At 35.9% G+C, this 27,949-nt stretch overlaps 1 protein-coding gene across 6 annotated transcripts in view; it reads right to left on the reverse strand.

Annotated features, from left to right (window-relative positions):
* Positions 1-27,949, reverse strand: part of LOC102970010 (disintegrin and metalloproteinase domain-containing protein 5-like) — a 134,898-nt gene that overhangs the window by 66,023 nt on the left and 40,926 nt on the right. For all 6 annotated transcript variants that reach the window (XM_015544285.2, XM_042983407.1, XM_007097059.3 and 3 more), the window contains 4 exons: positions 21,673-21,744; positions 21,317-21,480; positions 20,491-20,572; positions 1,458-1,594 (listed from right to left, as the gene is read on the reverse strand). In XM_015544285.2, the coding sequence (XP_015399771.2) occupies positions 1,458-1,594; positions 20,491-20,572; positions 21,317-21,480; positions 21,673-21,744 (455 nt within the window). The remainder of the gene's footprint in view (positions 1-1,457; positions 1,595-20,490; positions 20,573-21,316; positions 21,481-21,672; positions 21,745-27,949) is intronic.

Below are 27,949 nucleotides of genomic sequence, written 5' to 3' on the forward strand. Positions count from 1 at the left end.
TTCAAATAATTTAAAAAAAGTGTTTACATAATTCAGAGTCATAGATTCAATACTCAAAATAGAGCACAAATAATTCAATTTACATAAAGTTCTGAAGCAAGGAAAACTAATTGTAGTAATAAATCAGATCAGTTGTTGCCTGGGGCAAGGATAAAAGGTAGAAGGACAATAAGGGTCACAAAGGAACTTTTGGGGAAATGAAACTGTTGCATAATCTCACTGATACTGTGGTTCAAAGATATTTATGTATTTGTCAAAAGTCATAAACTTGTACACTTACAGTGCACAAATTTTATTGCAGCAAGAATCATACCTTGACAAAGTTGAATTTTTATAAAGTTTATAAATAAAATGTTCGAGAAGATGGTGAAAGAATGAATATTCTTCTGAGTAACCACTTATCCAAGGAAGAAGAAATAAATTTAGTTATTATCTACTTTGTGCCTTTACAAAACTTTGGGGTATCATGGATTCAGTAATCAAAGGATAAAATGAAATAATGAGAAAATATACTGAGCTGATTTAGTCACTGTTTGCAACATATTTACTGAGCACTCTCCTGGGCAATAGGTGTGTAGTAAAGAGTAGACCAAGTACTTCTTAGGGACAAAAAGCATGAACATCAGGAGAAAAATATATGAAACAAATAGAATGTTGAAATGATTAAAAAACCAACAGAAGGGGTGCCTGGGTGGCTCAGTCAGTGGAGCATCTGATTCTTGATTTTGGCTCAGGTCATGACTTCATGGTTCATGGGATTGAGTTCCACGTTGGATTCTGCACTGACAGCACAGAGCCTGCTTGGGATTCTCTCTCTCCCTCTCTGTCTGTCCCTCCCCCACTTGTGCATTCTCTCTCTCTCTCTCTTTCTGTCAAAATAAATAAACTTTAAAAATATATTTAAGAAATAGAGCAGGGAATATGTATTATTAATGGTTCTAAAATAAAGGTTTTTTTCCTTTCTTCAGCAGTCTTTCAATGGGTCATGGTGTTATTATTTATTTACAATTTAATGTCTTTCTAAATAAAAAAAGTTCTTAATTGAAACTACTAACATGAATTGTACCACTCATCCCTATACCGTACAATGCCAGTTTTAAATGCAAATATCAAAGCATTTAATTTAGCTTTATGCACAATCACTGAAATTACACAATTCATATGGCTTTTCCTTAGAGGGTGCTTTCAATCTGGCCAGGGGAGAAAAATACAAGTCAGACTCCAGAATGCAGGAAGGAGGAAGTGAGTTTCTCCAGGCATGGAGACGCATGGGGGAGGTGGTGGGCCTATTTTGGTTTGTGTTCTGTTGTGCTTGAAAAATGTGTATTCTGTGGTTGTTAGGTATAGTGTTCTATAACTGTCAATTACTTCAGTTTGGTTAATAGAAGTGTAAAAGGTCCTAACCAAACAAAAATAAATAAATAAAGGAATATGTGTAATAAAGAAAATTATCTTACACTGCTTTAGGTGACATTGTGCAAACATCTTCTGAACAATAACAAGTGTCAGGATTGTCATAACTCAATCCCAGATTAAAGCCAAGCAACTGCACAATACTGATAGTATATGACTCCAGGGATAAATCCTCTGGATACTAAAGACAAGGAAAAAGAAAAGAGTTAGCTAAGAATACTATAGTATACTATACTATAACAAAATTAAAATTACTATACTATAAAAAATTAGTGTATGTTATATATATACTATTCTAAATACAATTATAGTAAAAAATTAGTACATAAAACTCATTTTTTAAATCAATGCATCCAAGATGCCTATGTAAATGCAATTGTAGTAGAGTTATATAAGCATTTGGATAATAGATTTATTAAACATAGATAAGTAAACACAGTAGTTTAATTTCAAAATACTATTCATGACAATATCAGCTATCTTAGCTAATCCAACTGAGTCTCAAACACCATATTATGTTGCCTCTTTGAGTTATTTTAAAGAAAATGACTTTAATCTTTTATTTTAATAATCAATTTTACATTCTCTCTGCAGTAGGCAGACTCTAAAATGAGTCCCAAAGATATCTACCTCCTGGTATTCATGTCTTTGAGTATTTCCATTCCATTGTGTGTAAACTGGACTTTTTGACTTGCCTCTAATTAACTAAATGTAGAGGAACAGATGGTTCACCATTTCCAAGACAGATTATAAAAAGACTGACTTTTTGGATTCTAGGTCTCAGTCTCTCTGTGGGAAGCCAGCTACTATGTCATGAAGTAGTCCTGTAGAGAGGCCCACAGGAATGAGTTTGGAAACAGATTTTCTGAGGTCTACCACAGCCAAATGACTAGGTTTGGAAGAAAATCCTGCCCATGCTGAACCATGAGATAACCCTCTCAGCTGCTCCTTGATTGTTGACCCACAGAACTCTCTTGTTTTTATCTCTTTAAGTTTTGGCATAATTGGTTACATAGCAATAGAAAACCAAAACACCCTCAATAGGTATATTGTTCATCTCTGGATAGTTTTGAATTTCTACACAAAGATGTTTCCAGAAGCTTCATTCATAATTCCCAAAACTTGCAAGCAACCACAATGTCCTTCAGTAGGTGAACAGATAAACTGTGGCACATTTTAGACAACAGAATGTTATTAAGCACTAAAAACAAATGAGCTATCAAGTCATGAAAAGAAATGGAGGAAGCTTGAGTGCATATTATTAAGTGAAAAAAGGCCAATCTGAAAAGGCTACATATTGTAGAATCCAACTGTATGACTTCCAGAAAAAAAAAGAATTGTGGAGACAATAAAAAGCTCTGTGGTTGCAGACAGGGAGGGGAGAAATTAATAGGCAGAACACAGAGGATTTTTAGGGGAGTGAAAACACTTGTTATAATACCATAAATGATAGATATCTATCATCTTTTGCCCTAACTTATGTACAACACCAAGACTGAACCCTAAGGTGAACTATGGACTTTGGGTGATTTTGATGGGTCAATGTAGGTTCATCCTTAGTACAAAAATATCCCATTCTGGTGAGGGATGTGGATAATACAGAAGGCTGTGCATGTTAGGGACAGGAGGTATATGGGTAATCTGTACCTTTACCCTCAGTTTTGTGGTAAACCTAAAACTGTTCTAAAAAAAAAATAGTCTTAAAAAAAAGTGATGGGTTCCTGATGACCCAGGCTAAAGCACTATGAACAGATGGCAAATAAAGAAGAGTTCAGAGAAGGCATCCATGATCCATGAAGACGTTTCTAAATTTTCCATCCCACAATATTGTGCTGGCTGCTTAATATTTCAACTACAGACACTAAAGCAATCAACTGGTGCATCAGACATTTCAGTCCACCTTCAGAGAAAAGCAATTTCATTTAGTTGAAAACTGCTTGAACTCAAGCACCACCTTCTTCCTCCATCCAAGCTTTTCATCAGGAGCAGCTCTTAGGACAATATACAATGACTTGCCAGGACATTCCTCATCCCCTCCAGAGTTATAGAGATCATTAATATTAACTAAGAAACACATTTCACTTCTTAGAAGACAAAATGCTGGTCTCTTTAAAGAAGCATTCAGTATAACTTTCAATGTTCCTGATAGGTCCCAGATAGCAGGTTCAACTAAGAGGATAATGGTCTCCTCAAACAATTCCTTTTCAAATTGTAGTCCAGCAAATGGATCCCTAAATGAGTTTCTCTACTGCCCAAGACTTTAATCTCTCTTAATTCAAGGATGCTTAGTTAACTTACACCTCACATCAACATTAAAAACTTTCCCATTACCCTTTCCTACATTTGAAGGGGATATGTCTTGCCTTCATATATAGAAAGACTCATTATATATGAGGTGTTTTAATTTAGTTATGGGAAGGCCTACAAGACTTCTTATACTTCTACCTGTGTTTCTCCCTTTTACTCATAATAAAATGTTTTCTGTGCTGTTTCACACAACTTATGCCCTACTATATAAAAGTCTTCTCTTTTATTACCCCTTAAATTTGGTAATGTATCAAACTGTATTAATGGGATAATTGTATTAATGATGTATTTTATTTTATGTATTGTGATGCTTTAATATCTGGGGCTTTGCCAATGCTAGACTTTCCATCCCAGGGTTACCCAATTTCTTAAAATAGTAAACAATTTACCTGCAAGTGTATCTTTCATATGCAAATCAATCAACCTAGAGCCCATATGCCCTATCCCTTCTTTTATTAGGCTGACATACCCTAGGCCACGCTTCATCTGCCCAAACCACACCAGAGTTAAGTACCAGACAACTAGGTACAGCCTCCATGTGAGAAAGACTGCTGAAATTATTTAAATGAGCCAATCCAAGACCTGCTTACCTTGCCTTACCCATTCCTCCCCAAAGAAACAACAACGGAAGTTTTTGTCCATGTTACCCCTTGCTCACTACACTGCCTGAACAATCTTGGTGCTTCCTTGTATGGTCCCTGCATGGTGTGCCTTCTGTTTCTAGGGAACTGTGTGATAAACTTCTTCCTGCATCACAGTCATTTTTTTTTCAATATATGAAATTTATTGTCAAATTGGTTTCCATACAACACCCAGTGCTCATCCCAAAAGGTACCCTCCTCAATACCCATCACCCACCCCCCCCTCCCTCCAACCCCCCATCAACCCTCAGTTTGTTCTCACTTTTTAAGAGTCTCTTATGCTTTGGCTGTCTCCCACTCTAATCTTTTTTTTCCCCTTCCCCTCCCCCATGGGTTTCTGTTAAGTTTCTCAGGATCCACATAAGAGTGAAAACATATGGTATCTGTCTTTCTCTGTATGGCTTATTTCACTTAGCATCACACTCTCCAGTTCCATCCACGTTGCTACAAAGGGCCATATTTCGTTCTTTCCCATTGCCACGTAGTACTCCATTGCGTATATAAACCACAATTTCTTTATCCATTCATCAGTTGATGAACATTTAGGCTCTTTCCATAATTGGGCTATTGTTGAGAGTGCTGCTATAAACATTGGGGTACAAGCGCCCATATGCATCAGTACTCCTGTATCCCTTGGGTAAATTCCTAGCAGTGCTATTGCTGGGTCATAGGGTAGGTCTATTTTTAGTTTTTTGAGGAACCTCCACACTGTTTTCCAGAGTGGCTGCACCAGTTTGCATTCCCACCAACAGTGCAAGAGGGTTCCCGTTTCTCCACATCCTCTCCAGCATCTATAGTCTCCTGATTTGTTCATTTTGGCCACTCTCACTGGCGTGAGGTGATATCTGAGTGTGGTTTTGCCTTGTATTTCCCTGATGAGGAGCGACGTTGAACATCTTTTCATGTGCCTGTTGGCCATCCGGATGTCTTCTTTAGAGAAGTGTCTATTCATGTTTTCTGCCCATTTCTTCACTGGGTTATTTGTTTTTCGGGTGTGGAGTTTGGTGAGCTCTTTATAGATTTTGGATACTAGCCCTTTGTCCGATGTGTCATTTGCAAATATCTTTTCCCATTCCGTTGGTTGCCTTTTAGTTTTGTTGGTTGTTTCCTTTGCTGTGCAGAAGCTTTTTATCTTCATGAGGTCCCAGTATTCATTTTTGCTTTTAATTCCCTTGCCTTTGGGGATGTGTCAAGTAAGAAATTGCTACGACTGAGGTCAGAGAGGTCATTTCCTGCTTTCTCCTCTAATGTTTTGATGGTTTCCTATCTCACATTCAGGTCCTTTATCCATTTTGAGTTTATTTTTGTAAATGGTGTGAGAAAGTGGTCTAGTTTCAACCTTCTGCATGTTGCTGTCCGGTTCTCCCAGCACCATTTGTTAAAGAGACTGCCTTTCTTCCATTGGATATTCTTTCCTTCTTTGTCAAAGATGAGTTGGCCATACATTCGTGGGTCTAGTTCTGGGGTTTCTATTCTATTCCATTGGTCTATGTGTCTGTTTTTGTGCCAATACCATGCTGTCTTGATGATGACAGCTTTGTAGTAGAGGCTAAAGTCTGGGATTGTGATGCCTCCTGCTTTGGTCTTCTTCTTCAAAATTACTTTGGCTATTCAGGGCCTTTTGTGGTTCCATATGAATTTTAGGATTGCTTGTTCTAGTTTGAGAAGAATGCTGGTGCAATTTTGATTGGGATTGCATTGAATGTGTAGATAGCTTTGGGTAGTATTGACATTTTGACAATATTTATTCTTCCAATCCATGAGCACGAATGTTTTTCCATTTCTTTATATCTTCTTCAATTTCCTTCATAAGCTTTCTATAGTTTTCAGCATACAGATCTTGTACATCTTTGGTGAGATTTATTCCTAGGCATTTTATGCTTCTTGGCTCAATTGCAAATGGGATCAGTTTCTTTATTTGTCTTTCTGTTGCTTCATTATTGGTGTATAAGAATGCAACTGATTTCTGTACATTGATTTTGTATCCTGCAACTTTGCTAAATTCATGTATCAGTTCTAGCAGACTTTTGGTGGAGTCTATCGGGTTTTCCATGTATAATATCATGTCATCTGCAAAAAGCGAAAGCTTGACTTCATCTTTGCCAATTTTGATGCCTTTGATTTCCTTTTGTTGTCTGATTGCTGATGCTAGAACTTCCAATACTATGCTAAACAACAGCGGTGAGAGTGGACATCCCTGTCGTGTTCCCGATCTCAGGGAAAAAGCTCTCAGTTTTTCCCCATTGAGGATGATGTTAGCTGTGGGCTTTTCATAAATGGCTTTTATGATCTTTAAGTATGTTCCTTCTATCCCGACCTTCTCAAGGGTTTTTATTAAGAAACGGTGCTGGATTTTGTCAAAGGCCTTTTCTGCATCGATTGACAGGATCATATGGTTCTTATCTTTTCTTTTATTAATGTGAGATATCACGTTGATTGATTTGCAAATGTTGAACCAGCCCTGCATCCCAGGAATGATGGGATGGGATGATCATGGTGAATAATTCTTTTTATATGCTGTTGAATTCGATTTGTTAGTATCTTATTGAGAATTTTTGCATCCATATTCATCAGGGATATTGGCCTGTAGTTCTCTTTTTTTACTGGGTCTCTGTCTGGTTTAGGAATCAAAGTAATACTGGCTTCATAGAAGGAGTCTGGAAGTTTTCCTTCCCTTTCTATTTTTGGAATAGCTTTAGAAGAATAGGTATTATCTCTGCTTTAAATGTCTGGTAGAACTCCCCTGGGAAGCCATCTGGTCCTGGACTCTTATTTGTTGGGAGATTTTTGATGACTGATTCAATTTCTTCGCTGGTTATGGGTCTGTTCAAGCTTTCTATTTCCTCCTGATTGACTTCTGGAAGTGTGTGGGTGTTTAGGAATTTGTCCATTTCTTCCATGTTGTCCAGTTTGTTGGCATATAATTGTTCATAGTATTCCCTGATAATTGTTTGTATCTCTGAGGGATTGGTTGTAATAATTCCATTTTCATTCATGATTTTATCTATTTGGGTCATCTCCTTTTTCTTTTTGAGAATCTTGGCTAGAGGTTTATCAATTTTGTTTATTTTTTTCAAAAAACCAACTCTTGGTTTCATTGATCTGCTCTACAGTTTTTTTTTTAGATTCTATATTGTTTATTTCTGCTCTGATCTTCATTATTTCTCTTCTTCTGCTGGGTTTAGGCTGTCTTTACTGTTCTGCTTCTATTTCCTTTAGGTGTGTTGTTAGATTTTGTATTTGGGAGTTTTCTTGTTTGTGGAGATAGGCCTGGATTGTAATGTGTTTTCCTCTCAGGACTGCCTTCGCTGCATCCCAAAGTGTTTGGATTGTTGTGTTTTCACTTTCGTTTGTTTCCATATATTTTTTTAATTTCTTCTCTAATTGCCTGGTTGACCCATTCATTCTTTAGTAGGGTGTTCTTTAACCTCCATGCTTTTGGAGGTTTTCCAGACTTTTTCCTGTGGTTGATTTCAAGCTTCATAGCGTTGTGGTCTGAAAGTATGCATGGTATGATCTCAATTCTTGTATACCTATGAAGGGCTGTTTTGTGACCCAGTATGTGATCTATCTTGGAGAATGTTCCATGTGCACTCGAGAAAAAAGTATATTCTGTTGCTTTGGGATGCAGAGTTCTAAATATATCTGTCAAGTCCATCTGATCCAATGTATCATTCAGGGCCCTTGTTTCTTTATTGACCGTGTGTCGAGATGATCTATCCATTTCTGTAAGTGGAGTGTTAAAGTCCCCTGCAATGACCATATTCTTATCAATAAGGTTGCTTATGTTTGTGAGTAAGTGTTTTATATATTTGGGGGCTCCTGTATTCGGCGCATAGACATTTATAATTGTTAGCTCTTCCTGATGGATAGACCTTGTAATTATTATATAATGCCCTTCTTCATCTCTTGTTACAGCCTTTAATTTAAAGTCTAGTTTGTCTGATATAACTATGGCTACTCCAGCTTTCTTTTGACTTCCACTAGCGTTATAAATAGTTCTCCATCCCCTCACTTTCAATCTGAAGGTGTCCTCAGGTCTAAAATGAGTCTCTTGTAGACAGCAAATAGATGGGTCTTGTTTTTTTATCCATTCTGATACCCTATGTCTTTTGGTTGGCGCATTTAATCCATTTACATTCAGTGTTATTATAGAAAGATATGGGTTTAGAGTCATTGTGATGTCCATAGGTTTCATGCTTGTAGCAATGTCTCTGGTACTTTGTCTCACAGGATCCTCCTTAGGATCTCTTGTAGGGCTGGTTTAGTGGTGATGAATTCCTTCAGTTTTTGTTTGTTTGGGAAGACATTTATCTCTCCTTCTATTCTAAATGACAGACTTGTTGGATAAAGGATTCTCGGCTGCATATTTTTTCTGTTCATCACATTGAAGATTTCCTGCCATTCCTTTCTGGCCTGCCAAGTTTCAGTAGAGAGATCCGTCACGAGTCTTATCGGTCTCCCTTTATATGTTAGAGCACGTTTATCCCTAGCTGCTTTCAGAATTTTCTCTTTATCCTTGTATTTTGCCAGTTTCACTATGATATGTCGTGCAGAAGATCGATTCAAGTTATGTCTGAAGGGAGTTTTCTGTGCCTCTTGGATTTCAATGCCTTTTTCCTTCCCCAGATCCGGGAAGTTCTCAGCTATTATTTCTTCAAGTACACCTTCAGCACCTTTCCCTCTCTCTTCCTCCTCTGTAACACCAATTATGTATAGATTATTTCTCTTTAGTGCATTACTTAGTTCTCTAATTTTCCCCTCATACTCCTGGATTTTTTTTATCTCTCTTTTTCTCAGCTTCCTCTTCTTCCATAATTTTATCTTCCAGTTCACCTATTCTCTCCTCTGCCTCTTCAATCCGAGCTGTGGTTGTCTTCATTTTATTTTGCAGCTCATTTATAGCATTTTTTAGCTCCTCCTGGCTGTTCCTTAGTCCCTTGATCTCTGTAGCAAGAGATTGTCTGCTGTCCTTTATACTGTTTTCAAGCCCAGCGATTAATTTTATGACTATTATTCTAAATTCACTTTCTGTTATATTGTTTAAATCCTTTTTGATCAGTTCGTTAGCTGTCGTTATTTCCTGGAGATTCTTTTAAGGGGAATTCTTCCCTTTTGTCATTTTGGATAGTCCCTGGAGTGGTGCGGAACTGCAGGGCACTTCCCCTGTGCTGTCTTGAATAACTTGCGTTGGTGGGCAGGGCCTCAGTCAGACCTGATGTCTGCCCCCAGCCTACCGCTGGGGACACAGTCAGACTGGTGTGTACCTTCTCTTCCCCTCTCCTAGGGGTGGGATTCACTGGGGTAACGTGGCCCGTCTGTGCTACTTATACACTGCCAGGCTTGTGGTGCTGGGGATCTGGCGTATTAGCTGGGATGGATCATCAAGGTGCACTGGGGCGGGAGGGGCAGGCTCAGCTCACTTATCCTTCAGTGATCTGCTTCAGGAGGAGCCCTGTGGCACCGGGAGGGAGTCAGACCTGCCGCTGGAGGGATGGATCAACAGAGCACAGCGTTGGGTGTTTGCGCGGTGCAAGCAAGTTCTCTGACAGGAACTGGTTCCCTTTGTGGTTTCGGCTGGGGGATGGACGAGGGAGATGGCGCTGGCAAGCACCTTTGTTCCCGGCCAAGCTGAGCTCTGTCGCCCAGGGCTCAACAACTCTCCCTCCTGTTGTCCTCCAGCCCTCCCACTCTCCGAGCACAGCTGTTAGCTTATAACCTTCCAGATGTTAAGTCCCACTTGCTGTCTGAACACACTCCGTCCGGCACTCCACTTTTGCAAGCCAGACTTGGGGCTTCTGCTTGGCCGGCGGGCTGCCCCTCCACCCCGGCTCCCTCCCTCCAGTCCGAGTATCCCGCACCACCTCTCTGCCCTCCTACCCTCTTCCATGGGCCTCTCCTCTGTGCTTGGCTCCAGAGAATCCATTCTGCTAGTCTTCTGGCGGTTTTCTGGGTTATTTAGGCAGGTGTAGGTGGAATCTAAGTGACCAGCAGGAAGAGGTGAGCCCAGGGTCCTCCTATGCCGCCATCTTCCCCTCTTCCATGAATCATTAATATGTCTGTATGTCTTTTAATATCTGATGAAAATAAATCCTAGGTAACCTTAAATTTTTTTCCCATCTAGATTAGTGCTATTTTAGTTCAGTTAGTTTAGTCTAGTTAATTAAAACTACATTACAACTAAGTTGCAAGTGTATATGTAAACTCTAGGACAAATGCTTAAGTAGGTTTCTTAATATAACTGATGATATGATGAGAGGAGAGGAAATTGAATCCTATGAAATGTACAATGAAAACCATAGAAGACAAAAAAAAGAAAGATTAAAAAAGAAAAAACAGGACAATGAATAGAAGATAAAATTCAACATCAATTTATGATTAAAATTGCTCATCAAAGTGAGTTTAGAGGGAACGTACCTTAACATAATAAAGGCCATATATGGCAAGCTCACAGCTATCATACTCAAAGGTGAAAAACTGAGAGCTTTTTCTCTAAGATCACAAACAAGACAGGAATTCCATTACTGTTACTTTTATTTAACATAGTATTGAAAGTCCTAGCCAAAGAAATTAGGCAAGAAAAAAAAGGCATCCAATTGAAAGAAGTAAACAGTGATTATTTGCAAATATAGAAAACCTTAAAACTCTACCAAAAAAAAAAATAACTGTTAAAACTAATAAATTCAGTAAAGTTGCAGTGTACAAAATCAATATATAGAAATCTGCGGCATTTCTATACACTAATAACTAACTATCAGAAAGAGAAGTTAAGAAAACAATCCCATTTACAATTGTATTAAAAAGAATAAAATAGCTGGGAATAATTTTTTTAATTTTTTAAATGTTCATTTTATTTTTGAGAGAGAGAGAGGGCATGAGCAAGGAAGGGGCAGAGAGAGAGAGACAGAGGGAGACACAGAATCTGAAGCAGTCTCCAGACTCCAGGCTGTCAGCACAGAGTGTGACCTGGGACTCAAACCCACAAACCATGAGTCATGATGTGAGTCGGAGTCAGACAGTTAACTGACTGAGCCACCCACGTGCCCCAATATCTAGGAATAAATTTAACTGAGAAGATGAGAAACCTGCACATTGAAACTATAAGATATTGATGAAAGAAACTTAAGATGACACAAATAAGTGGAAAGATATTCTATGACTGGAAGAATTAATATTGTTAAAATGCTCATATTCCCCTTCTAGACTGGGAGCTAAGATGGGAGAGTAGTAGGGGGACCCTAGACTTGCCTTTTCCCTCAAGCACAGCTAGATAAATGCCAAATCATTCTGAACACCCAGGAAATCAATCTGAGGACTGAGAGAACAAACTGCACAACTAGAGGGAGAAAAGAGGCCACATCATGGAAGGTAGGAGGTTCAGAGATGTGACTGGGGGGAGAAAAGAATCACCCATGCAGTGGAGGGGAGGAAGCCCTGATCAAGGAGAGAGGAAAGAGAGAGAGAGAGAGAAAACAGGGTGCAGGGCACTGCACAATAAAAACACATCCCCCAAATCACAGATGGGCAAAACAAGAGGGACTGATGATTGCAAGTTTTTACAAGCAGCATAGCCCAAAGTCTTAAGTTTTATAAGTCCACACCATCACAGGGTGGAGTCTGGTGGGTATAGAGGTGCTCCAGTGGAGAAGGGGTGCAGAGGCCTTGGAGCAGATAGCGTGGTCTGAATATCCCCTGGGTCCCACTGGAAGGAACAGTGCCCCTTCTTAGAGTGCATTTGGGAAAGATGGCACTGCTTTTCTGGGGACAATAGAGCTGGTGGGCACCATTGAGCTTCCCCATTCATTAGCATAGGAACAGAGGCACCCGCTGAGGGCAGCTAACCTGAACTCTGGCTTTGTGCTGTTCTTTACCATAAACTCCAAGCCGCTATACATTCACGCGACTTCTCTTCTGGGACAAACTGGCACCAGCCACAGCACAGCAAGACCTCCCCCAAAAGATCAGCACAAATCTGTGCTGCAGAGGGTCCCTAAAATTTGAAGTTTTGAAACACAGTTCGTGTGCCAGAGATAAAACACAGGAGCACTGTTATACAAGGTGGGCATTGGCTCAGACAAAGACAGGGTGAAGTAAAAGATCTGAAGGATGCCTGGGACAATTGAGGGGAGGTTATTTGCTCTTATGTGGGGAATTCCTGAACAGTGGTGGGCATGAACTCCCCTCTCCAAGATGATAGAGCTGGCTGACACAATTTCTACCCCTGCCCATCAGCACCGATGGACTTCAGTGAATAGCGCACACTTGTCACCACACAGTGGACAAAGTCCAAATAATACCCACTGCAGACAAGGAAAAACCCTTCAGAGGACTGATCAGTAGTTAAGAGCAGTGAAAACACAACAGCAAAGGGCACATAGCATATACCAGAAACACTTCCTGAAGTGCAAGGCCCTGGACAGTATATGAGTTCATATCTACAGTAATCACTCTGAATGTAAATGGATTAAATGCTCCAATCAAAGGACATATGGTATCAGAACAGATAAAAAAAATGAAACCCATCTATATGGTGCCTACAAGAGACTCATTTTAGACCTAAGACACCTGCAGAGTGAATGGGAAGGGATGGAGAACCATCTATCAAGCTATGAGACATTAAAAGAAAGCAGGAGTAGCTGTACTTATATCAGACAAACTAGATTTTAAAACAAAGACTGGCACAAGAGATGAAGAATGGTACTATATCATAATAAAGGGGTCTATCTGTGAAAACATGGAGCTTGCGTGAGATTCTCTCTCTCTCTCTCTCTCTCTGTCTCTCTCTCTCTGCCTCTCTCCCCACTCGCACTTTCTCTCTCTCTAAAAAAAGTAATAAATAACAAATACAACAAAACTCATTGATATCAATACAGTAATAGTGGGGACCTTAACACCCCACTACAACAATGGACAGATCATCTAAGCAGAAAATCAAAAAGGAAACAATGGCTTTGAATGACACACTGGACCAGATGGACTTAACACATATATATCATCCTAAAGGAGCAGAATACACATTTTTTTCTAGTGCATATGGGACATTCTCCAGAAGAGATCATATGCTGGGTCACAAATCAGGCCTCAACAATACAAAAAGACTGAGGTCATAACATGCATATTTTCTAACCAATATGCTATGAAACTTGGAAGTCAACCACAAGAAAACACTTGGAAAGCCCAAAAATAAATGCAGGATAAAGAACATCCTACTAAAGACTTAATGGGTTAACCAAGAAATTAAAGAAGAAATAAAGAAATACATGGAAACCAATGAAAATGAAAACGCAACGGCCCAAAACTTTCAGGATACAGCAAAAGCAGCCCTAAGAGGGAAGTATATAGCAATACAGAGCTTTCTGAAGAAGAAGGAAAAGTCTCAAGCACACAACCTAACCTTACACCTAAAGGAGCTAGAAAAGGAATAGCAAATAAAGCCTAAATCCAGCAAAAGAAGGGAAATAATATAAACTAGAGCAGAAATAAATGACATAGAATTTTTAAAAAGTAGAAAAGATCAATGAAGCTAGGAACTGGTTGTTTAAAAAAAATTAATAATATTGATAAACCCCTAGCCAGACTTACCAAAAAGAAAGAGAAAGGATCTAAATAAGTAAAATCACAAATGAGATAACATCACAGAAATACAAACAATTATAAGAGAATATTATGAAAAATTATATGCCAACAAATTGAGCAATTAGAAGAAATGGAAAGAATTTTCCATAGAAACATATAAACTACCAAAACTGAAACAAGAAGAATAGAAAATGTGAACAGATCCATAACTAGCAAAGACTGAATAAGTAACCAAACATTTCCCAACAGACAAAAGTCCAGGGACAGATGGCTTCCTGGGGGATTTATACCAGAAATTAAAGAAGAAATAATACCTGTTGTTCTCAAACTGTTCCAAAACGTGGAAATGGAGGGAAAACTTCCAAACTCATTCTCCAAAGCCAGAATTACCTTCAATCCAAAACCAGACAAGGACTCCACTAAAATAGAAAATTATGGGGCCAATATCCCTAATTAATATGGATGCAAAAATTTCTAACAAGATAATAGCAAATCATATCCAACAGTACATTAAAAGAATTATACACCACAATCAAATGGGATTTAGTTGTGGTCTGCAAGAGTGGTTCAATATTTCCAAATTAATCAACGTGATACACCACATTAATAAAGAAAGAATAAGAACCATATGATCCTTCCAATAGATTCAAAAAAAGAATTTGACAGAATGCAGCATCCATTCTTCATAAAAACCCTCAACAAAATAGGGATACAGGGAACATACCCCAATATCATTAAAGCCATATACAAAAAACCCACAGCTAACATCATCCTCAATGGGGAAAACCTGAGAACTCTTCCTCTATGGTCAGGAACAAACATGATATCCACTCTCACCACTGTTACCTAACATAGTACTGGAAGTCAGCAATCAGACAACAAAAAGAAATAAAAGGCATTAAAATCAGCAAGGAAGAAATCAAACTTTCACTATTTGTAGTTGACATGATACTCTATATAGAAAACCCAAAAGACTCCACTAGAAAATTTCTAGAACCAAAACACAAATTCAAACAAATCACAGGATACAAAATCAACGTACCAAAACTGTTGCATTTCTATACACCACTAATGAAACAGAAGAAAGAAATCAAAGAATCAATCCCATTTATACTTGCACCAAAAACCATAAGATACCTAGGAATAAACCTAACCAAAAAGGTAAAGATCTGTCCTCTGAAGAATATAGAACACTGATGAAAGAAATTGAAGATGGCAGAGAGAAATGGAAAAACATCCCATGCTCATGGATTGGAAGAACAAATATTGTTAAAATGTCTATACTACCCAAAGCAATGTACACATGTATTGAAATCCCTATCAAAATTCCAATAGCATTTTTTACAGAGCTAAAAAAAAAATAAACTTAAAATTTGTATGAAATCACAAAAGACCCCAAAGAACTAAAGCAATCTTGGAAAGGAAAAGCAAAGCTGGAGCATCACAATTCCTGACTTCAAGCACAAAGCTGTACTCATCAAGACAGTGTGGTACTGGCACAAAAACAAACATGTAGATCCATGGAATAGAATAAAACCCTGAAATGAAACCACAACCCTATGGTCAATTAATCTTCAACAAAGCAGGCAAGAATATCCAATGGAAAAAAGACAGTGTTTTCAACAAATGGTGTTGGGAAAACTGGACAGCGACATGCAGAAGAATGAACCTGGACCACTTTCTTACACCATACACAAAAATAAACTCAAAATGGATGAAAGACCTAAAGGTGAGATAGGAAATCATCAAAATCCTAGAGGAAAACACAGGCAGCATCCTCTTTGACCTCAGCTCTAACAACTTCTAGTATGTAGTAAGATACATCTCCAGAGGCAAGGGAAACAAAAGAAAAAATGAACTATTGGGACCTCATCAAGATAAAAAAAAAAAAAGAAATCTTCTGCATATCGAAGAAAATAATCAATAAAACTAAAAGGCGATCCATGGAATGGGAGAAGATATTTGTAAATGACACATCTGATAAGGGGTTAGTATCCAAAATCTATAAAGAACTTATCAAATTCAACAACCAAAAAACAAATAATCCAGTTAAGAAATAGGCAGAAAACCTGAATAGCCATTTTTCCAAGAAAGACTTAACAGACACTACCAGACACATGAAAAGATGATCAACATCATTCATCATCACAGAATTACAAATCAAAACTATGATGAGATACCACCTCATACCTGTCAGAATATCTAAAATTAACAATACAAGAAAGAACAAATGTTGGCAAAGATGTAGGGAAAGGGGAACCCTCTTACACTGTTGGTGGTAATGCAAACTGGTGCAGTCCTTCTGGAGAACAATACGGAGGTTTCTCAAAAAGTTAAAAATAGAACTACCCTATGACCCAGCAATTGTATTACTAGGAATTTACCCGAATGATACAAAAATAGTGATTCACAAGGACACATGCACCCCAACGTTTATAGCATCATTATCAACAATAGCCAAATTAGGAAAAGAGCACAAATGTCTATCAACTGATGAATGGATAAAAAAGATGTGGTATATATTTACACAATGGAATACTACTCGGTGGTCAAAAAGAATGAAAATTTGCCATTTGCAACGACATGGATGGATCTAGAGTGTATTATGCTAAGCGAAATAAGTCAGTCAAAGCAAGACAAAGACCATAAGAGAGTCTTAACCAAGGACAAAAAACAGAGTTGTTGGAGGGGAGATGGGTAGGGAATGGGCTAAATGGGTGATGCGTATTAAGGAGGTCATCTGTTGTGGTGAGCACTGGGTGTTATATGTAAGTGATGGTTCACTAAATTCTACTCCTAAACCAATATTATACTATATGTTAGCCAACTAGAATTAGATAAAAACTGAAACAAAAAAAACATAAGTACCAAAAAGAAAAAGTTGTCTATGAATCAAGAAGTCAGCTTTCACCATACACTGTATCTGCCAGCACCTTGATGTTAGACTTTCTTGCATCCAGAATTGTGACAATATTGGTTGTTTAAGCTCTCCCTCAAAAAAGAGCAATGGTGGAAGCATCAAACTTACTGTTTTCAAACTATATGGTAAACCTATAGTAATCAAAAAGTGTTAGTGCCATAAAAACAGACTCAAAGACCAGTGGAACAGAACAGATAGCCCAGAAATAAACCCTCCCATGTATATGGTCAACTAATATTTATCAAGGGAGCTGAGAACACTCAATTGAGAAAAGATAGTCTCCTCAATAAATTATGTTGGGAAAACTGGATATTCACATGCAAATAACAAAACTGGACCTCCATCTCATACTACTTCCTAAAATTACCTGAAAATGAACTAAATACTTACACGTAAGAAGTGAAATCATAAAACTCCTATAAGAAAGCATAGTGAAAAATCTCCTTGACATTGGTCTACACAATGATTTTATGGATATAACACAAAACCACAAAAGCAAAAATAAGTAGTACTTATTTAACATAAAATGTTCTGCACAGCAAAATACCAATCAATAAAATGAAAAGGCAACCTAGATATTGGGAAAAATACTTTCAAACTATAGATTTGATAAGGGGTTAATATTCAAAATATATTAGGAACACATACAGCTCACTACCAAAACCCAAATAATCTGATTAAGAAATGGTCTAAGAACCTGAATAGACATGTCTCCAAAGAGGATATTCAAATGGCCAACAGGTACGTGAAAAGGTACATGGTCAGCATCACTAATCATCCAGGAATTACAAATCAAAACCACAAGAGATATCACCTCACACCTAATAGAATGACTATTATCTAAAAGAAAATAGATAATAAATGCTGGTGGAAAAAATGGAACCCTTGTACACTGCTGATGTACATGGGTACCACCACTATGGAAAACAGTGTGGAGATTCCTGAAAAAAGTAAAAATAGGGCTATCATATGAATCATAAATTCCACTTCTGGGTATATATCTGGAAAAAATAAAACCCTCTGCCTCAAGGAGACATTTTTACCCCATGTTCACTGCGGCCCTATTCACAATAGTCAAGACATGATAACAACCTAAGTGTCCACTGATAGATGAATGGATAAATAAATTGTGATATATATTCATATATACATAACATTCAGTCATAAAAAAGGAAATCCTGACATTTGTGACAACATGTATGAATCTTGAGAGCATTATGTTAAGTGAAATAAGACAAAGACAAATATTGTATGATCTCCTCATATGTGGAGTCTAACACAACCAAAATCCTAGAAATAGAGAACAGAGTGGTGGTTTCTAGGGGCAGGAATAAGTGCTAATGGTTAAATAGTACAAACTTCTAGTTTCTGAAGATGCAATGTACAGCATAGTGACTATAATTAACAATACTGTATTGTACATTTGCAAGTTGCCAACAGAGTAGATCTTAAAGGTTCTTACCACACACACACACACACACACAAGGCAATTATGTGAGATGTGATGGATATGTTCACTAACCTAACTGTGGAAAACATTTCACAACATAGACCTATATCAAATCATTATGCTGTACATCTTAAACAATTATATATGCAAAATTATATTTCATTAATGCTGGAAAAAATAATGGATCTCCTATATAAATTCATCAAGGTCATATGTAAAAAATATATATAAATAGACCACATATATATACACTAGCAGTGAAAAATTGGAAGATAAATTTAAACAATACCAGTTGCAACAGCATCAGAACATATAAAATCTCTATGAATAAATTTAGCAGATGTTTGAAATCTCTACAGAGAATTTTTTAAGGACATCAATAATGGAGACATAAACCATGTTAGGGGATGGGAAGATCCAATGTTGATAATATGTCATTTCCTCTAATTCATTCATAAATTATACACCATCCCAGTCAAAATCTAAGCCTGTGTGTATGTGTGCATGTGTGTGTGTGTGTGTGTGTGTGTGTGTGTGTGTGTGTGTGTAACTAGAAAAGCTGGTTTCAAAATCTATATGAGAATGCAAAGTTATGTACAATGTAGTACTGACAAAGAACAAAGTCAGAGGACTTAAACTATCGTGATTTCAAGACATTTAATAAAGCCACAATATTCAAGGAAGTAATTCTTAATTTAAAAAAAACTTCTGGAATATTATGATTGGTAGCTATCTTTTTGAAATCTAATCTTCAAACTCTTTGTTGTTGGCACAATCAGAAATAATTTATTTTTATATTTATATTTTAATGTTATACTGATATTTTAATAGCATTCTTGCTTAACTCATATATTCACCTTTTTATTTACAAATTCCTATTACAAAAATTCCAATCAAAACTAAAGTCTTAAAGAATGCCTCAGAAAAACATACATACTAACCACTTATACTCAATAATTATCGTCTGCTTTATTTGCTTCACACACACACACAGACACACACACACACACACACACACACACACACACACACGATCTAAAAATTAGTCTTCAGCAATGAAACATTGTTTTCAAAGGAGAATTAACAACAACAATGAAGACCTGGACAATTTCTGATGGTCTTTCCTCAAGTTTTCACTGAGAGAAAACCAAAACTAGGCACTAAGAATAAAAACAAATCCTTATGAAATGTATGATTGTTCTCTACCCATAGTAACAACCGCACAACTGTTATTGGATTTATCTAATCAATCAATATGTATTTTATAGGAATAATAAGTGAAGAACTGATTTTAATTTTTAAATGTTTTATTTATTTTTGAGACCGACAGAGAGAGAGAGAGAGAGAGAGAGAGAGAGAGAGAGAGAGAGAGAATCCGAAGCAGGCTCCATGCTCCAGGCTCTAGGCTCAGGGCTGTCAGCACAGCCCACAGACATGGGACTCGAACTCACAGACCGTGATATCATGACCTGAGTCGAAGTCGGACGCTCAACCGACTGAGCCACCCAGGCGCCCTGGAACTGATTTTAAATATCTGTGAATAGCAATTTGCTTCATTTTACTTGCTACTAAAACACAACCAATTGTGCAAACGGATCAGTAAAAAAAATCATAGCGCAGACTTCTGAAGTACTTTTAGTTCCCTTCCTCATTTTTTATATAACTTGTAAAAGGAATATAATTCTGTAGCAGGAGATCATTTTTACTTTGCCAAAAAACAGTAGTTATGAACATTTGATGGCTGTTTCTTCCTCCAACAGTCTGCTCATCCCAAACATAATAAAGAATTGAATGCAATAAAAGTTACGTTAAAATTAAAAAAGTCATGTAATAAAAGAGCAAATGAATTTACACCAATTATTAATGTTGTAAGAGGCTGATATGTTTAATAATTAACATTAAAATTACATTGGTTATATAATAAATATTGATACAAGCATGCCACTGTTCAAAACAATTAAACTTTTACTTAGTCAAATATGTTTTTTAAAAATAATATGGCATTGTGATCAGTTTAATTTAAAGTTGTGTTTTTAAAAGCAATTATATAGTTTAGTATTTATGCTCCAATTTAGCAATATAAAAACTATTAAAGGATGATTAAACTAATATACTTATTCATTTAAAATATTTAGAAAATTTTAAAACATGAAAATACGAGGATTTGGAAAATAATTACATACCAGAGCAACTCCTACAGCATAATTCTTATTACATATTTTCCCAGGAAATGTGGCTCCTATAAAACTAGGATGTTTCTTGAAGCTAAAAAATAATAATTTTCCTCAGAATTGCATTTAAGAATGGTATTATTAATGATAATCATTTTCATAGCAACAATTATTAAACAATTACTATGTCCTAAGCACTATGCTACTCTGAAATAAACTATTTAAATATATGTTTTTCAAATCTTCAATGTTAAGAATATTTCGATATTTTGTAAATTGTAAATTTAATAAACTTCCAGAAGTGTAATAAGGATAAGGCCTAATAGCTTATGCAAAAGGCTACTGCACTAATGTTTATAGTTTTTATTCTGGTTTCCTGTACATTCAGTTTTCTGTGATCTCCTTATTCACTTATCCATTAAAGATGTATAGATTTTTCTGTGCATTAGATTCTAGAGCATGTATAAATTCTATATATTGATGTTATTTAAAAAACAAATGGAGACAAAAATGTAGAGAGAGCAAGCAGTATAACAAGGAAAGCCAAAGAAATTATATCACTCATCATTAACCTTCTTTAGTTATTTCAGTATTTTCATGTAATTTTACTTTTATCAGGTCATTTTATGTCAGTTGATAAAAGTTTTTAAGTCTTGCCTCACATTAGGCTCCTTGAAAACAAGGACTTCTAAATTTACATGTTTTTCCCATCCCATGGTGTCTAACAAATTTATAGGACAGAGTATATATTCATTAAGTGCTTATTTTCATAATTAACATATGAAATCATTTTGGGTTATTCCTTTAATGTTATACAAAAATGGAATACTATACTCACGCAAATAAGTATACAGTCTGATGAGGTTGGGAGACATGTTTGTATTTCCATTCTAAAAATCTAGATAATATAATATTAGGATTCCCTGTAGTAGAAATTTTGTTTTTATTTGACCAGATTTCTATGGAAGATATTACAACAGTCAGTTTTAACTGTGAAAGTATCTAAAAAAATAATAATAATAAATTTTAAATAAATTTTAATTAAATTATATTAAACTTTCATAAGAACGCATATGACATTTAATGCAGTATTTTGATTATAGGAACTTCAACAGTACAACAAAATATTATACACATCAATTCATATTACCTACACTTTTACAAAATATATAAACAAAATACATAAAAACTTACTGTGTTAACAAAGCCAATTATCTGAATAATCTTCTGTGTTACAACCTTTATATCAGAGCCCATGTAATCAAACTGAAAAAGATAAATTATTTTTAAAAACTAATGGATGCCATCAAGAAAATATCACATACCTTTCACCTATACAATGTGCTATATTCGAAAGTAGCCACAGGACTATATTCTAGTTGAAATCTAGGAAATCAATATATATATATATAATATATAATTAAATAAAATAATTTATAACTTAATGTATATAATAAGTAAATAAAAATATTTAATAACATGACTTTAATGTTTAATGCACTCAACTTGTAGCATTACTTATTACTTATGAAAATTTAATCATAAGTTTTTGCTGTGGTATTTTAAAATGTACTTATTCTAAAATAATAACATGTAATCACAAACCAAAACATATAAGCATGAAGAGGGGAAAAATACTTTTTTTGGAGGGGTAGGAGAGCCTTAATGAGAGGTTCACTTTTAAAGTGATTCTGGATAATGTGTTTGGAAATATTCTTTCTCATCACCAATAAGCTCTTTCTATGTCTAACTGCCTAAAAATGCCAAGACAATATTAAACAACAATGGTGATATCACCATTGTGAGCTTTGCTCTGGATTTTTCATTGGAAAACCTCATAAATTCCATCATTAGGTGGTATTCAGTTTATGAGTATTCTAGATCATGTTGAGAAAAAACTATTTATATATCTCCCTATTTACTAAAATTTTTATTAAAAATGGAGTTGAATTTTTATCAGCAGCATTTTGATAATGATTGATAATTACTTTTGTCTTCTGACCTATTGATGCAATGCATTTCATTAATATATTACTTAACACTAAGCCATCATATTCCTTGATCAAAACATTACATTCTATTCATATGCTATTAAAATTAATACTGCTTTAATATGGACATGTTGCTCATGTGTTTTTATGTGTGTACACACTTTATCATAATGGAGCAAATGAATGTTGCTTAGTAATTATTATAGTACTACTTAAAATTAAGTTGTATGTTTTTCATATACCCTAAAATTGTAGTAGTATATGAACTATGTTTTCCCAAACACTTAAACACTTTCCTTTAAAACTATCTATACCTAACACTGGCAACTGAATCTATTAAAATTCTTTTTTTTCCATCTTTTTTGTGATACAATTTATATATAACATTATATAAGTTTAAGGTGTACAACATGATGAATTTGACCTAAATTCGTATCTCCTTTGGAGAATTCATCAAATTTGCATTTGTTTGTTTTACTCTTCTCCAAGGCCATAGTTATATCATCTTGATCGTTTCTAAACCATGTTTTTTTTTTCTTTTTGCTTAATAGTAATTTCTACCCATTTATTTTTCTTTTCAATAACCAGCTCTTAGATTTACTTATTTATTTTAATGTTCCTGTGGTTCAACTTATTAACTATTGCCTGCTCGCCTCACATTCCTCTTGCTTTACAGTTTTAGAACTTAAGTCTTGGTACAATTCTCTGTGGTAGGCATTCTCCCTCTTAACCAATATTCAGCTCTCTTCTAGTCCAGGAATGCTTCCTTTCTAAATATAAGCAGGCCAGTTCACTTTGGACAATGGAATGAAGACAAAAGTGATAAATGTCACTTCTGAGAGAAAGTATTTCCCTACTGTGGCTCATGTCTGTCTGGTCTGTTCTTCTATTGACTTAGAAAATGGGAGAAAAAAAAACTATCAATGTAGAAATGCCAAAAAACCTAAACATTCTGGAATGCTGAGCCAACACATGGAAGACAGCTGCCCAAAGAGCCACCCAGACCCATGGCTGATGTTGCATGAACAAAAAATAAACTGTGTTTAGCGATTAGGATTTTTTTTATCATAGCGCCACCAAGTTTGCTGTGACTGATACATATGCTCCAAAATTTTTAAATATTGTATGGAATTCATTAATTTCTAAATAGCCTATATAGTTTTGTGTTTCCACCTTGAAAAAGTCACTTATGGTAATATTTAAAATTTTTCATTGTATTATTATATCTCTTTTTATTCCTTATTGTTTTAGTGTATTATGATGGAGTTTTGGCATGTCAGTTTTTAGTTTTACAAAATTACTGTTTTCCCTGTGACCTAGAAATGACTACCATTGAATGTATGTGTCATTCACTCATAAGGTACAAAGGTTAAGTGTTAAGTAAAGCTGGTTGATAAATAATTTGATCTTTGTATGTTAAAATTTTTTTCTATCTGTTAGAGGCTAAGAAAAATGCCTTAATGTGCTCCACTATAGTTTTGACATTTATTACTTTCTTCTGAATATTTCCAGAGGTTTTGTTTTTATAGTTTCTTCATAACTCGTCAACTAAATATTCATCATTAGAAATGCTTTGTTAGGGGTGCCTAGATGGTTCAGTTCGTTAAGCATCTGACTTCAGCTCAGGTCATGATCTCATGGTTTGTGGTTTCAAGCCCCATGATGGGCTCTATGCTGACAACTTGGAGCCTGGAGCCTGCTTTGGATTCTGTGTGTGTGTCTCTCTCTCTGCCCCTCCCCCACTTGTGCTCCGTCTCTCTCTCTCTCTCAAAAGTAAATAAACATTAAAAAAATTAAAAAAAAGAAATGCCTCTTTAATTTGAATTATAGCTTTCAATATAAAATATCCTCATTCTTCTACTTTAAGTATCTTAAATTTTACTTTATCTGTTAGTAATACCACCTTCATTATCTTTTGATTGCCAATCCTGGCATATTTTTGATGGTCTTTTAAAAAATGTTCTATACATAAAAAATAATAAATAATAATAATGATGTTTTATACTTACAAAAAACATTTTAAAAATAGGGTGCCTGGGTGGCTCAGTCAGTTGAGTCACCTTGACTCTTGATTTCAACTCAGGTCAGGATCTCACAGTTCATTGAATCGGGCCCTGCATCAAGCTCTGCACTGGCAGCATGGAGCCTGCTTGGGATTCTCTCTCACTCTTTCTCTCTCTGCCCCTTCCCTGCTCTCTCTCTCTCTCTCAAAAATAAATGAATAAAATTAAAACAATAAAACATTAAAAAAGTTTTATACCTAACACTTCCATTTTGTTTAAGCTGTCTCATAAATGTCACATAATCTGAGATTCTCTGTACTTTGAAAGGGATATTTATCACACTCACAATATTGTAATCAATAAAGCTGACCTATAATTTTCTTTTTCTTATTCATGTCCTCATGGTATTTTCTTTTGACTTTTTCTATATTATCTGAGAATATTTTGGTGCTGATTTCCAAGTTATACATTCAAGATTGTATATTCAGATATGTTTAAATCTTGTAAAAAAAGTTTCTCCATTTTTATCAACTGGACTCACCTACATAAGAAGACCTCAACCCCTTGTGAGGTGACAATAAAAACATTTTAAGACTTATTAGGATTCAACTCTTTTTTTTGAAATGCTTAATATAAATTCTCACTAGGGATTTGCTGAATATGATCATGTAAATGATGAAACCCAATACCCTACCAAGTCATTAGAGGAAATAGTGCATTTCTCTTTCTTTTTGACTTAGTGATAAAATCTGTGTAAATAATTTTCTTGAAATGAATGTTTGTTTGTTGTTACTCTACCCCAAAATTTTTAGGACTTTATTGAGGTATAATTTACATACAATAAAATTCAGCCATTCTAAGGAGTCATTAATTTTGATAATACCACTTACTTTTTATGGTGACAAAATTCAACCTACAGAAAATTTAAAATTCAAAGACTACCCATTTATCCTTCACCTAGATTAATCTACTATTAATGTTAGACACACTTCTTTATATATATCTTTATCATATGTGTCTATGGATGTGGGTCTGGGCATTCATTGTCCATTTTGCTAGACTATTTGATATTAAATTGCAAACACTTCAGCATGTAGTTCTTAAGAATAAGGATTTTCACCTGTGTGCAAGAAACTTAACATTAATTCAATAATATTAAATATATTGTATATATTTAATCTATATTTCATGTCTAGTGATATTTAATATATAATGTTGAATACATAATATTCCCAGATAGTGAAGCCAATCTGTAGCCTTGCCCATTGCTGAGTACAGCTTCCATCCAACCCTGCCAACAATAAAACCTAACTAGAGTTCCCAGAAATCTTGGTAGCTCACTCTGCAGCCTCAATTACAGAGACACTTCAACGGAGAGCCTATCAAGTGCCTCTGCATCTACAGAGCCAAGATGATGGTCCTGTCCTCATTGGCCAAGGAGCTGAGGATGCAATTCTGTCTGATTTGATCCACAAAGAAAGAGCATTCTATTTGAGGGCCTGTTCTGCAGCCAAAATCAGACATGAAAACTACTTCATAGACCTTCCCAAAGCCAAGTACAGTCTCCAGCCCATCTGAGCAGGAAACCTAATCAGAGTTCGAGGAATCTGTGTATCCCATCTTGCAACTCCAATTACAACACTCAAACAGAAAGCCCAGCTGGTAGTCCTACCCATTTGTACAGGTAGGATGGTGGTCTGTCAGGCCAGGGATTTAGTACATAGTTCTGCTTAATTTGATTCCCAAGCAAGAGACAGGCCAGAACCGTGTTCTCTATTGAGGATAGTACCAGGCATGGACACTAATTCATATCTCAGCACACTGTGGAATACAACTTTATCCCACCCACCCAGGAACCTACCAGAGCACGTAGGATGCTACTTAGTGCATCCTACAGCCCTACTTACAGTAGCACTTAAACAGAAAACATAGCCTGTGGCCTTCCACATCTGCAGAGCAAAACAAATAGTCCCATCTGGCCAGAAAATTCAGTGTGTAGTGCTGCCTAACTTGGGTCCACAAACATTAGCTGTGGAAGCCATGGGGCTTGTTCTGCTGCCACACCAGGACAAGAATGAATTCATAACCCTGCCTACTGCTGAGTATGGACCTAGTCCTGAAGCCTTAGATTTCAGGAGTAGTTAATCCAGGCAACTGCAGAACCTATCCTACAGCCTCACTTGGTCAAGGAACTAAGCCAGTATTCCTATCCAGCAGCACCTACCCTCAACCTCAGAGCTCAATCAGTAGTCTCACCCCAAAACTGACATGATAGCAAACACCACCTGACCAAGGATGATACCAGCTGACACACCCAGAGTTCAATTTAAGCTGAATGGTGAATTACTATCTCTGCCAAACCAAACCTGTAAAATCTAGAAAATAATACCACTTATTTAAATTGGCAGATACTGACATAAGGAATCAAGGATCATGAAAAATCAGGAAAACTTGACACCACCAAAGGAAACTAAGAGAGCTCCAATTACTGACCACAATGAAATAGAGACCTATAAACTGTCAGAGAATTTAGAGTAATCACCTTAAAGAAGCTTAGTAAACCACAAGAACATAGAGACAATTAAAATTAAGAAAACAATGCATGAACAAAATGAAGATAGGCTCCTTGATTATTATATAATGAACTTCTTTGTCTATTTTTACCATTTTTAGTTTAAATTCTATTTTGTGATATAATGTTGATAACCCTGCTTGTGTTTTGGGTTACCATTAACTTCAAATTTCTTTTTCTATCTTTTCAGTAGGTCTATGTGTTTAAAGCTAAAGCAAGTTACTTGTATGCAGAATATCCTTGGATTTTTTTTTTTAAATCCATTCAGGCATTCTATGTCTTTTGATTGGAGAATTTAATCTACTTACATTTAAGGTAATTATTGATAGGTAAGACTTACTACTGTCCTCTTATTAATGGCATTCTGGCTATTTTATAAATACACTGTTCCTTGCTTCTTATTCTCCTGTCTTCTTTTCTAATTTGATAACTTTTGGTATCAGTATGCTTTGACCTCTTTGTCATGTTCTTTTGTGTAACTACTACATGTTTTTCCCCTGCAGTTACCATGAAGTTTACATAAAGTATGTAAAAATTTTAACATCCTATTTTAAACTGATAACAATTTGATTTTCATAAAATCCTTAAACTTTATACTTTTACTTCTCTCCTTTGAAGTTTAGGCTGTTGATGTTACACTTTACACATTTTTAATATTATGTATCCAATAAAAGCATTTTTGTTATAGTTATTTCTGATATGTTTGTTTTTCATTTTTAAACTAAACACTGATTACACATCACCATTGGGAAATCTGACTTTGAGTACATATTTATCATTACCAGATATTTTTATATACTACCTTCATATGTTTTTATAATGCTACACTAATTAGTGTGCTTCCAATGATACTCAAAGAACTCTTTACCATTTCTTGTATGTCAGGTCTAGTCATGATACATTCC

This window comes from Panthera tigris, chromosome B1, assembly GCF_018350195.1.
Source record: "Panthera tigris isolate Pti1 chromosome B1, P.tigris_Pti1_mat1.1, whole genome shotgun sequence".
NCBI lineage: Eukaryota > Metazoa > Chordata > Mammalia > Carnivora > Felidae > Panthera > Panthera tigris.